Source organism: Protopterus annectens, chromosome 11.part0, assembly GCF_019279795.1.
Source record: "Protopterus annectens isolate FY-2018-M chromosome 11.part0, PAN1.0, whole genome shotgun sequence".
Classification (NCBI taxonomy): Eukaryota; Metazoa; Chordata; order Ceratodontiformes; family Protopteridae; genus Protopterus; species Protopterus annectens.
The window spans coordinates 1,488,440,922-1,488,455,264 of record NC_056745.1 but is presented as its reverse complement, the minus strand read 5'-3'; the positions used below and the strand labels follow the sequence as shown (position 1 = coordinate 1,488,455,264).

The 14,343-nt window shown below is 42.6% G+C and overlaps 1 protein-coding gene across 2 annotated transcripts in view; it reads left to right on the top strand.

Annotated features, from left to right (window-relative positions):
* The window catches only part of LOC122815929 (mitogen-activated protein kinase 11-like), an 836,549-nt gene that overhangs the window by 619,941 nt on the left and 202,265 nt on the right, over window positions 1–14,343 (top strand). For both annotated transcript variants that reach the window (XM_044088796.1, XM_044088795.1), the window contains exon 9: window positions 14,003–14,082. In XM_044088796.1, coding sequence (XP_043944731.1) covers window positions 14,003–14,082 — 80 coding nt within the window. The remainder of the gene's footprint in view (window positions 1–14,002; window positions 14,083–14,343) is intronic.

Genomic DNA, 14,343 nt, shown 5'->3' with positions numbered 1-14,343 from the left:
CCAGAGATACCCATATTTATGTGGAACATGATAAAATGAATATTTAGGAGTATGAATTAAAAAGGATTCTGTTATAGGAGTTAGGATATGCAGAAGAGACTATAAACAAAAGATAGTACAAAAACAGTGACACTGGTAACTCTTGTTTATGGATATGGATAGCTATGTACAATCAATGAAAATGCTTTTAGTCTCTTTGGTTTTATATATGTCAGATATATTTGTAGCAACCAGAGGAGAAGTTGTCGACACTATCCCTCCTAGAGACAATGTCGCAGAACTCCAAGAAATTCTCTCTTGGTTTTCTACCAACGTAACTAACGAGACCATCATCCTGGGTGATGTAAACATCAACTGGGCCACTATTCAGTCTCCCACAAACCCACCATAATCCTGGATGATGTAAACATCAACTGGGCCACTATTCAGTCTCCCACAAACCCACCATAATCCTGAATGATGTAAACATCAACTGGGCCACTATTCAGTTTCCCAGAAGCCCACCATAATCCTGGATGATGTAAACATCAACTGGGCCACTATTCAGTCTCCCATAAACCCACCATAATCCTGGATGATGTAAACATAAACTGGGCCACTATTCAGTCTCCCAAAAACCCACCATAATCGTGGATGATGTAAACATCAACTGGGTCACTATTCAGTCTTCCACAAACCCACCATAATCCTGCATGATGTAAACATCAACTGGGACACTATTCAATCTCCCACAAACCCACCATAATCCTGCATGATGTAAACATCAGCTGGGACACTGTTCAGTCTCCCACAAACCCACCATAATCATGGATGATGTAAACATCAACTGGGCCACTATTCAATCTCCCACAAACCCTCTAAATATAAACCTCTGCAACTTCTCTCAGCTCATCAGTGCCACAACTAGACCTTCCAAGGAGTTCTGTACTGGAAGCACCCTTGACTGGGTTCTAATGTCTCATCCTCACTACATCTCTGACAGTGGTACTCTCCCTGACGTACTCAGTGACCATTGTCCTACCTTTGCCCACCATCTGTATCCCTCCTTACAACTATCTCGTACCTATTTCTCTATCTGGTCCCTAACAAACTTTCACCCCAATATATTTACAAACTTGCTTAAACAAACAAACTGGAACCCACTAAAAACTTTATCCTTAGATAATGTTGTTACCTAGTTCAATACAAACTTCCTACACTTGCTAGACTCTCTGGCTCCCCTGAAAACAAAACATACTAAAAGTAAATCCGTCCTTTGTTTAACTAAAGATACCTTAGGCATTATGAGACTCAAAGACAAAGCTTGGAAATAACAAAACTAACACCACCCTTAATGAATACAAGTTATTGCATAACAAAGTAAAAACACTTATTATTTCAGACCGGAAATCCTATGTTTCTACACTACAAACTAATCAGAATACAAATTCCAAAAAATTCTGGGATGGAATCTCCTCTCTCCTTAATCCTGGTAAAAAAGAAAGCCGCTGCCCTGACCCAAATGCTGCCAACATTGACCTAGCTACACAGTTCAACTCTTTCTTCATTGATTCCATAGCCAACATAACAACCTCCTTCACTAAAAATCTTACCTCCACATCCCTACCTTCACCTACCTCTTCCTCCTGTTGTACCTCTCCTTTCTCAAATACCTCCACCTCCCAACCTCCTCCCTTCTCCATACAGCCCATCCCCATCTCTACTATAAAAAAACTTCTACAAAAGCTGAAACCAAGTTCCAATGTCCCAGACAAACTTCCTTCTTACTTCTTAAAGATTCTGCAGAAGCCATAGCCCTTCCCATCTGTATCCTAATAAACTGGTCAATCACAGAAGGTCATGTACCTCAACCCTGGAAAAAGGCCTTTATTATTTCACTTCACAAAGGTGGGAGCAACAATAACATCCCTACTTTTCGACCAATTGCCATCCTCTCCCCCATTTCCAAACTCCTAGAAAAATGCATCCACCTTCAACTGTTACCCTACATCATACATAACCAACTCCTAACCCCCACACAACATGGATTCAGGTCTGGCCACAGCACCACCACCACACCCTACCTCACACATAACCAACACCTAATCCCCACACAACATGGATTTAGGCCTGGCCACAGAACCCACCACCGCACCCTACCTCACACATAACCAACTCTTAACCCCCACACAACATGGATTCAGGCCTGGCCACAACACCACCATCACACCCTACCTCACACATAACCAACTTCTAAACCCCACACAACATGGATTCAGACCTGGTCACAGCACCACCATCGCACCCTACCTCATAAATAACCAACTCCTAACCCCCACACAACATGGATTCAGGCCTGGCCACAGCACCATCGCACCCTACCTCACACATAACCAACTCCTAACCCCCACACAACATGGATACAGGCCTGGCCACAGCACCACCATCACACCCTATCTCACACATAACCAACTCCTAACCCTCACACAACATGGATTCAGGCCTGGTCATAGCACCACCATCGCACCCTACCTCATAAATGACCAACTCCTAACCCCCAGAAAACATGGATTCAGGCCTGGCCACAGCACCACCACCACCGCACCCTACCTCACACATAACCAACTCCTAACGCCCACACAACATGTATTCAGGCCTGACACAGCATCACCACCGCACCCTACCTCACACATAATCAACTCCTAACCCCCACACAATATGGATTCAGGCCTGACCATAGCAGCACCACCACACCCTACCTCACACATAACCAACTCCCAACTCCCATACAACATGGATTCAGGCTTGGCCACAGCATCACCACCGCACCCTACCTCATACATAACCAACTCCTAACCCCTACACAACATGGATTCAGGCCTGGCCACAGCACCACTACAGCACCCTACCTCACACATAACCAACTCCTAACTCCCACACAACATGGATTCAGGCCTGGCCACAGCACCACCACTACACCCTATCTCTTACATAACCAAATACTAACCCCCACACAACATGGATTCAGGCCTGGACACAGCACCACCACCGCACCCTATCTCACACATAACCAACTCCTAACTCCCACACACCATGGATTCAGACTTGGCCATAGCACCACCACTGCACCCTACCTCACACATAATCAACTCCTAACCCCCACACAACATGGATTCAGGCCTGGCCACAGCTCCACCACCGCACCCTATCTCATAAATAACCACCTTCTAACTCCCACACAACAATTCAGGCCTGGCCACAGCACCACCACCGCTCTTCTCTCCTTCCTAGAAACTGTTAACAAAGCTTGTGACTCCTGCCATATCGTGTCCACCTTCTTATTAGACCTACCAAAGGCCTTCGACACCATCTCGTACAACCTTCTCCTCACCGAACTGTCTAAACTAAACCTATCCCCCTCCACTATCAGCTGGTTTACCAGTTATCTATCAGATAAGCAACATGCAGTGAAATGGAAAAAAGCTACCTCCCTATTCCTCAATACTCCTACAGGAGTACCCAAGGGTTGCATTCTAGGGCCCCTACTATTTAACATTTTCATAAACGACTTCTGTCAAACCATCCCTAATGCTAATCTCATCCAATATGCAGATGACTCCACTATAATTTGTTTTGCCACCTCCATCCCCATTTTAACAAAACTAACCCAAAATGCCTTCTCCTTAACTGAACAATGGATGCAAGACAACCATCTAGCACTCAATGTCACAAAAACTAAACTTATGATATTTACCCCTTCAAAAACCACCATCCTAGCCAAAAAACACTTTCACTATTACCAGCCAGAATAATACACCTCTTGTATGAACCTATGAACCTATGAAATGGTATCTTATGCAAAATTACTAGGAGTCCTAATCGATGACCAGCTCAAGTCTGATATCCACCTACAAGCAAATATCAATAAAATGCATAAGAAACTCAACATGCTCTGTCGTCACAATTGGTATATCTCCCTCTCCACCAAGCTAATACTCTCTACAACATACCTTCTCCCATCCCTCCTATATGGAGCTCCACTCCTGACTAACCTACAATTAACCCTCAAAACAAAACTGTCCTCCTGTTACAATAAAATTTTAAAATTTGCAACAGGTCACAGATCTTCTATGCACCATTGCACTGCCCTTCACAAACTTAATTGGCTAGAGCTACCAAGCTGCCTCACTTATATTCAACTTACCCAAGCACACAAACTTATCTTTAGCCCCTCTCTCTGCCCCTCCCTTGCCACCACTTTTAAAATGCATTTACCCAATGGATACCTAAGATCTAACCTCCAAAATCTGATTGAACTACACACACCTTCTCGTCCACCAGGCAAGCATCTTCTGTCCTCCTCTCTAGCTCGCCTGTGAAATTCTCTTTTTCCACTAATCCGTACAACTAGCAACCTCTCTTCCTTCAAAACTTTATTCCACTCCACTTCCACCTAACATCTCAGTGGGAATGTTCCTGTTCCCATCCTGCATAAAGTCCTCCAACTTAAGCTACTCTCCAGGATCCAGTACATCTGCAAACTTCCTCCTATTTTTTTTTAACTCTGAGAAGCATCTGTAGGAATTAACAGATTTTGTATATAAATATGATTGTATAAAACTTTTATTTTCTTTTTAAAGAATGCATGCTTTTTCATTCACTTATGCCATTTATTACTTGTATTACTGTACTATCTATTGTTATAACTTATTTTTTAATTAACTTGTATTTGTATATTTTACTGGAGTTTTTCTCCCCAGGACTCCACTGAAAACGGGCACCTGGTGGCCCAATGGACCATCCTGGCAAACAAACTGCAAATAAATAAATAAATAAAGAGCTGAAGGGGGGGTGAGTTCTTCATTAGCGCTCTTCAAGAAAAATCTTGATGAGTGGATGGGAAATAGGAAATACACCCCGGGGATCACTTCTGTGTCTCTGCTCGACAGTGGCACAGGAAAATAACTTTCTTGGGTGGCGTAAGCTATGGAACCTTGCTGGCTAGGCTTACTTAGGCCCTTGGGCCGATAGCCTAATACCTACCTATGAACCTATAAGGAATTTATCTGGGAGGGGAAGAGGGCAAACGTCAAGTGTGGAATAAGTTCCTCTTTCCAACAGAATGAGTTGGTTTAAGATTACCTAATTTGAAGGGATATTTTAGAGCTATAATTCAAAGTAGAAAGGGATGATGGTGAAATATTATATTCTCGAAAGCCAAAAATGTCGAATCTGGCATTGTTGGCACGAGAATATCGAACACTCAGAATCTCGAGCGTGTAAACGGAAATCTCCATAAGGGAAGATTTCTGTTTACTGCAATGTAGTGCGGTCTCGAAGTTGGTCTATTTAAGTAGCTGGGGTTGTGGGTGGTGCAGGGGGGCTTGCCCCCTGCTTAAACCCATTAGGGGACTTTTTTCTTTTCTTTCTTTTGTCTTTTTATAAGATCGATGTTTGAAGACATCGACCATATGGTGTTGACCATATGTTGTTCGATGTTTTCAACCGTCGATCTTATAATATAGACTCGAAATGGGAGAAATTCAAGAAATAAAGAGAGAGTGAGATTTTGTATGCAGATCCTTAAGTAAAATAGCAGCAGCCATACAAAATATTATTATCATAAAGTAGTGGAAAGTATTCTAAGAAGTAATCCAACACAAAAATGAAGAAAGAAGATTTTGCTGACAGTAATGACTGCAATTGTGGGTACAGAGAATAGGAAAGAGGGGGTGGAATTTATTGGAGAAAACTGGCAAAGGAGCCAAGGTATTGGGAGCAAATAACTAGAAAGGGAAAGGTAATAGAATGGGAAGAGGCCAAGAAGACATTTGGGCTGTAGGCAAGATACTGCCTTCCTTGTCAAGGACTGATAACAGAGTACAGGCAAAGAGAAAGGGATAGGAGGATCCTAAAGTGAAAGACCTGCTCTCACAGAGTTTTTAGTTGAATCTAGAGCAGAAGCTTTTGTTAAAAAGAGGATAACTAGTAGGGCATATAAAATATTGCATGATAGCTATAAGAATCAGAGAAGGTTAGGAAAGATTTGGGGAGAGAGACTGGAGACGCAATTCACAAGAAACAGTGTGAGGATATGTGTACGGCTCCCAAATATGAAACAAAGTCTAGCAAATTTAGCATTTTTACTTGGAAGTGTTTGTATAGGTATTGTTATACCCCAGTCATACTTTAAAGAATTTTTCCTCAGGTAGATGGCAAATGTTGGTGGTATGATGGGGAAGAAAGAGCTAACCGGGAATGTATGTTTTGGGAGTGTAATGAGTTGGCAAACTTCAAAGATTCCCTACAGAGTACTCTGTCAGGAATACTGGGTGAGCAAATGGGTGTAATTAAGGAAATTAATTTTGTTTAGCTGGGATACAGGATCTGAATTGCCTAGACGTAGTAAGGCCTTGCTAAGTTTAACTCTGGAGGCTGCCAAAAAAGCAATTACTACAAAATGGAGAATAAAGTCTAAACCAACTGTATATGAAGTATTGAATATTGTAACACAGATAAAACAGCTGGAAGCAGGATCTTTAGAAAATCGTAGGAGCAAATTACATAGAAAAAATAGAACTTGTGGAAACAATATGTGCAGAATAATGTTTTGGAGGAGAGAGAAGACAGGAACAGAGCAATTTATATAATGATGTGTTATGCAAGAAACATATGTGATGTATAATATCTAACTACGAACATGTTTTTTTTTTATAGAAATGTATGTTTGCCTGTGCCACAGATGATAATTCAATAAAAGTGTAAACAAAAAATATTCCCAAGTCAAAAGTCCCCCATGTCAGAAGGTGTTGCTCTTTGGGGCCTTACTGTTTAGACAAGTTAGAATCTATTCCTCAATACCAGCATATGACTCTAGAAATAAGGGTTACAGCCAGGGGAGTTCCTAACAGCACTAGGATTTGTGGTTTTGACAGTTCTGTTGTCCCCCCCTCCTCCGACAGACTGCACATGAAGATACCTGAGAAGTATAAGAACCAACCTTCACAGTTCCCTGGAGGAGTTGATTTACCAGCTGCCTTGTATCTCCAAAGATCAAAAATGGTGGTCCAAACAAATCACCGGCCAGATCAAACTGGATCAAGGATGTTCTTCAAATAGGTTTCCCACAATCTAACACTAATTACAGATGCATTTATGAGGCCTCAGAATGCAAGGAGTTTGAAATGCAGAGCAAAAGAAAAAAACATAAATGCAAAGGACATGCTTACCCTAATCTAGGCATTCAGAACCTTCAGGTCTGCCTTAAAAACAGATGTTTTTTTCATGTGACAACGAACAGCGATATTGTTATGTGGTAGATCACAAAACAAGGTAGGTACTCACTCCAACCCCTTGCAGTCTAAGTTGATAAAGGATGGTCTACATCCTATTCCAGTGTACTTCAGTGGCAGAGAAGCTAAGCAAACCAGCTGTACATCCTCACGATGGATGTTAACACAGGGATGGCTTTGTTTAGATTGTTCACAGGTGCATTGTGTCTGACTAATAAACCTGTTTTGCCTGTCTGAGTAATGCAGAGCTCAGGAAGTTCTGCTCCAGAGCATCTCACAAGGAAATGTGGGCAGTGATGACTTAAGTTTCTTTCAGTTCAGTCTCCCTTTTCCTCAAGGTGATCCCTCTTCATTAATATGTCCATGGAGAAAGCTTGGATGCTGTCTTTGCAAATGGGCCTACTAACTCAGGATGGGGGACCCTGATACACCCCATGCTCAAGACACTGCACGTCATTTTCTGAATGATTTACCTGTATTGACCTTTAGGCATTAGTTCACTAAGAAGCCTGTCACAAGAAAATCCACTAGCCAAATACCACAAGAAGGATCAGGACTCTAACTTAAGTAAGCTGTACTATTCAGGCCTGCCATATGCCTCTATAAAGGCACATATGTCAGCCATTTCCGAGTGCTGGCCTGTACAGCTCTTCTATCATGCCTGCATCTTGTTAAATACTTCCTTAAGGGAGTCTTTCATCTGAGACTACCCAGGTAATCAGTTGCGCCTCCATATGATTAAAACCTTTTCATATAAAAACTGACACACACCCCTTTTGAATTTGCTACCTCAGTACACGCACGCACACACACACACACACACACACACACACACACACACACGTGCACATGTACACACGCACTAACACATTCAGACACTAACACACATGCACACACACGCACACGCACACACACACACACACACACACACACACACACACACACACACACACACACACACCACAGGTATATCAACATGGAAACTGCCTTTCTTACTGACCATTACCTCAGATCTGAGGATTTCAGAACTACAGTTACTCATGTGCAAAGAGCCCTTCTTAGCTTTCCTTAAGGACAAGTTCAGTCATAGAACCAAGCCCACCTTTAAACCATAAGCAGTGAGTGAGTTCGCCCTCAACTACACTGTTCAACTCCCTGTTTTCTTCCATAATCCCCAGAAAAGGAGGTATATATATATATATATATATATATATATATATATATATATATATATATATATATGCAATAGACCTAGTTAAAACCAGTAACGTTTGAACTTTAGCCCAGTTATTTCCGTCATTTGCTTACATGAAAGAAAGAAACTGTTTTTCAACTGGACAATCTCTAAGTGGCTGGCACATTGCATCATTTTTTGTTACTGTCACCACAGAAAGAAATTGGAAGGGACAACGAGTACCCATAGCACCATCAGTGCACACCTTTTCCAAACACCATAGACTGGACATTGCTTCAAGGGTTACGGTTGACTTTGCAACTTCTATTCCAAAGGATCTCTTACTGCCCAGTCCTAGCAATATGTCCACCACCCTAATCTCCCAAACTCTGGGGACTGCCCAGTAGTAGGAAGTACTGCAGTGGTGATCTGTTTGAAGAACATAATACAGTTGTGTAATAATGTTCTACAACAGCTGACATTTGAGTTGATCACCTTGCCAATATTGATTCCTTCCCATCATCCCCTCTTTCCTTTCTGTGCACCCTCGACTGGGGTGGGGTATGCTCTTACTATACAACCACCCTTTCCCCTTTATCCCCTCTCAAGGCCTGTAGCCTGATCTTGTCTCAACAGCCTTGGTGAACCCTGTTTATCTAAGTCTTTGCTCTGGATGGTGGACACATTACCTACGTGACTTTGCTTCGATATTATCTTTAGGTCCTTTTTTGTGGTGTAGCTGGGTGGGTAGCCAGTGGTCATCCTGGGCAAGAAAGTTATAAAATGGTAAAGGCAAATATCATCCTTATACAGGGAAACATCCTGATGCCATTAAAGAGTGGCTATCTCCTTGGCCAGACAGGTATGGAGCTGAGACCTGTCAAGATATTGAGCCTTCTGCAGTGGAAATCCTCATTGTAAGAGTGACTAAAACACTGATGTACTCGATCATCCACTGTTGTGGTAAATTGTTACCCCACAGTTGCACTTCTATGTATAAATACACACTGATGTTTTACTCACAGTGTGCGTGTGCGTGTGTGTGTGTGTGTGTGTGTGTGTGTGTGTGTGTGTGTGTGTGTGTGTGTTGTCTTATGAGAATTCCTTCATCGTTTCTCAAATGACATAATATCTGTCACAATACACATTTTTTATTTATTTATTTAACATTTGTTAGTTAACATTTTTTAACCGGGAAAGTCCGACTTGGAATGAAGCCAATTTTCAGCTGAGGTCCGAGGAGGAAATGTTCTAGATGCATGTCTTTGTAACGTGGGAGGAAAGCAGAGCACCCGGATGCAGGGAGGACATGCAGACTCCACACAGAAGAAACCCCAGCCAAGAATTGAACCAGAGAACCTGTTGCTGTGAGGCAGCAATGCTACCGCTGCACCACTGCGCCGTTCTTACATCAGTCTTATTACTGGTTGGCATACAGATGACCCCACCACTTTCAGCCAGCATTCAGTAGCCTTACATTTCCTAGAGCTGGTCTAAAGTCTGGTACTGTTAATGCAGGTCACTACAAGAAACATGATCACGAGTGTGTTGTGGTCGTGGAGAGATTCACTGAGCATATTGTAAACATAGAAAACCACGTGCATGAATCTTATGTAAGTCTGTACTACAAGGAGATTCTATTGTGATAATTTTCTCTTTGAGGACACAGTTTTCAGAACTACATTGTGGTTTAGACATTCTAGATTTTGGGTGTCATGTTTCAGACTGTCTGCATTGCACATTATGGTCTGTGTGTCACTACGGGACTGTCTGCATTGTACATTATGGTCTGTGTGTCACTACGGGACTGACTGCATTGTACATTATGTTCTGTGTTTCACTACGGGACTGTCTGCATTGCACATTATGGTCTATGTGTCACTACGGGACTGTCTGCATTGTACATTATGTTCTGTGTGTCACTACGGGACTGTCTGCATTGTGCATTATGGTCTGTGTGTCACTATGGGACTGTCTGCATTGTACATTATGTTCTGTGTTTCACTACGGGACTGTCTGCATTGCACATTATGGTCTGTGTGTCACTACGGGACTGTCTGCATTGTACATTATGTTCTGTGTTTCACTACGGGACTGTCTGCATTGTACATTATGTTCTGTGTGTCACTACGGGACTGTCCGCATTATACATTATGGTCTGTGTTTCACTACGGGACTGTCTGCATTATACATTATGGTCTGTGTGTCACTACGGGACTGTCTGCATTGTACATTATGTTCTGTGTGTCACTACGGGACTGTCTGCAATTGTACATTATGTTCTGTGTGTCACTACGGGACTGACTGCATTGCACATTATGTTCTGTGTTTCACTACGGGACTGACTGCATTGTACATTATGTTCTGTGTGTCATTACGGGACTGACTGCATTGCACATTATGTTCTGTGTTTCACTATGGGACTGACTGCATTGTACATTATGGTCTGTGTGTCACTAGGGGACTGCCTGCATTGTACATTATGGTCTGTGTGTCACTACGGGACTGTCTGCATTGCACATTATGGTCTGTGTGTCACTACGGGACTGTCTGCATTGTACATTATGGTCTGTGTGCCACTACGGGACTGTCTGCATTGTACATTATGTTCTGTGTGTCACTACGGGACTGTCTGCAGTATACATTATGATCTGTGTTTCACTACGGGACTGTCTGCATTATACATTATGGTCTGTGTGTCACTACGGGACTGTCTGCATTGCACATTATGGTCTGTGTGTCACTACGGGACTGTCTGCATTGTACATTATGTTCTGTGTTTCACTACGGGACTGTCTGCATTGCACATTATGTTCTGTGTGTCACTACGGGACTATCTGCAATATACATTATGGTCTGTGTTTCACTACAGGACTGTCTGCATTATACATTATGGTCTGTGTGTCACTGTGGGACTGTCTGCATTGTACATTATGTTTTGTGTGTCACTACGGGACTGTCTGCATTGTACATTATGCTCTGTGTGTCACTACGGGACTGACTGCATTGCACATTATGTTCTGTGTTTCACTACGGGACTGACTGCATTCTACATTATGTTCTGTGTGTCACTACGGGACTGACTGCATTGCACATTATTTTCTGTGTTTCACTACAGGACTGACTGCATTCTACATTATGTTCTGTGTGTCACTACGGGACTGCCTGCATTGTACATTATGGTCTGTGTGTCACTACGGGACTGTCTGCATTGCACATTATGGTCTGTGTGTCACTACGGGACTGTCTGCATTGTACATTATGGTCTGTGTGTCACTACAGGACTGTCTGCATTGCACATTATGGTCTGTGTGTCACTACGGGACTGTCTGCATTGTACATTATGGTCTGTGTGTCACTACGGGACTGTCTGCATTGTACATTATGGTATGTGTGTCACTACGGGACTGCTTGCATTGCACATTATGGTCTGTGTGTCACTACGGGACTGACTGCATTGCACATTATGGTCTGTGTGTCACTACGGGACTGTCTGCATTGTACATTATGGTCTGTGTGTCACTACGGTAGAATTTGAAACTGCTTTTATTTGCTGTTGCTCTAAAGTTCTCCTTGATTCTGGGTGTCATGTTTCAGACTGTCTGCATTGCACATTATGTTCTGTGTGTCACTACGGGACTGTCTGCATTGTACATTATGTTCTGTGTGTCACTACGGGACTGTCTGCATTGTACATTATGATATGTGTGTCACTACGGGACTGTCTGCATTGTACATTATGTTCTGTGTGTCACTACGGGACTGTCTGCATTGTACATTATGGTCTGTGTGTCACTATGGGACTGTCTGCATTGTACATTATGGTCTGTGTGTCACTACGGGACTGTCTGCATTGCACATTATGTTATGTGTTTCACTACGGGACTATCTGCATTGCACATTATGTTCTGTGTGTCACTACGGGACTGTCTGCATTGTACATTATGTTCTGTGTGTCACTATGGGACTGTCTGCATTGCACATTATGTTCTGTGTGTCACTACGGGACTGCCTGCATTGTACATTATGGTCTGTGTGTCACTACGGGACTGTCTGCATTGTACATTATGGTCTGTGTGTCACTACGGGACTGACTGCATTGTACATTATGGTATGTGTGTCACTACGGGACTGCCTGCATTGTACATTATGGTCTGTGTGTCACTACGGGACTGTCTGCATTGTACATTATGGTATGTGTGTCACTACGGGACTGCCTGCATTGTACATTATGGTCTGTGTGTCACTACGGGACTGTCTGTATTGTACATTATGGTCTGTGTGTCACTACGGTAGAATTTGAAACTGCTTTTATTTGCTGTTGCTGTAAAGTTCTCCTTGATTCTGGGTGTCATGTTTCAGACTGACTGCATTGCACATTATGTTCTGTGTGTCACTACGGGACTGCCTGCATTGCACATTATGGTCTGTGTGTCACTACGGGACTGTTTGCATTGTACATTATGGTCTGTGTGTCACTACGGGACTGTCTGCATTGTACATTATGGTCTGTGTGTCACTACGGGACTGTCTGCATTGCACATTATGGTATGTGTGTCACTACGGGACTATCTGCATTGCACATTATGTTCTGTGTGTCACTACGGGACTGTCTGCATTGTACATTATGTTCTGTGTGTCACTACGGGACAGTCTGCATTGCACATTATGTTCTGTGTGTCCCTACGGGACTGTCTGCATTGTACATTATGGTCTGTGTGTCACTATGGGACTGTCTGCATTGTACATTATGGTCTGTGTGTCACTACGAGACTGTCTGCAGTGCACATTATGGTATGTGTGTCACTACGGGACTATCTGCATTGCACATTATGTTCTGTGTGTCACTACGGGACTGTCTGCATTGTACATTATGTTCTGTGTGTCACTACGAGACTGTCTGCATTGCACATTATGTTCTGTGTGTCACTACGGGACTGCCTGCATTGTACATTATGGTCTGTGTGTCACTACGGGACTGTCTGCATTGTACATTATGGTCTGTGTGTCACTACGGGACTGACTGCATTGTACATTATGGTATGTGTGTCACTATGGGACTGCCTGCATTGTACATTATGGTCTGTGTGTCACTACGGGACTGTCTGCATTGTACATTATGGTATGTGTGTCACTACGGGACTGCCTGCATTGTACTTTTTGGTCTGTGTGTCACTACGGGACTGTCTGCATTGTACATTATGGTCTGTGTGTCACTACGGGACTGTCTGCATTGCACATTATGTTCTGTGTTTCACTACGGGACTGACTGCATTGCACATTATGGTCTGTGTGTCACTACGGGACTGTCTGCATTGTACATTATGTTCTGTGTGTCACTACGGGACTATCTGCATTGTACATTATGTTCTGTGTGTCACTACGGTAGAATTTGAAACTGCTTTGATTTGCTGTTGCTGTAAAGTTCTCCTTGATTCTGGGTGTCATGTTTCAGACTGTCTGCATTGCACATTATGTTCTGTGTGTCACTACGGTAGAATTTGAAACTGCTTTGATTTGCTGTTGCTGTAAAGTTCTCCTTGATTCTGGCATTCAGATATCGATCAGTTGAAAAGAATAATGGAACTTGTCGGGACACCTAGTCCTGAGCTTTTAAAGAAAATATCTTCAGAGCATGTGAGTTACTGTGCTTCCAGAATCACTTCTTAAAAGATTTACAAGTGTACTTCAGATGTAATGTTTCACTGTGGTAAAAAGGCTGGAGTACTGACTGAATTAAGATAAGTTCAGGGTTGATTTTATGTTATTGATTCCTTTAATATAAATACTTTATTACACTGTGTTAATTGGATAGGCTCAGTTGTGTATTTTAACAGATGTCAAAAATGGAAGTAAAATGTGTACCAGTAAGTAACGTTTTTAACGAGCAAACATATG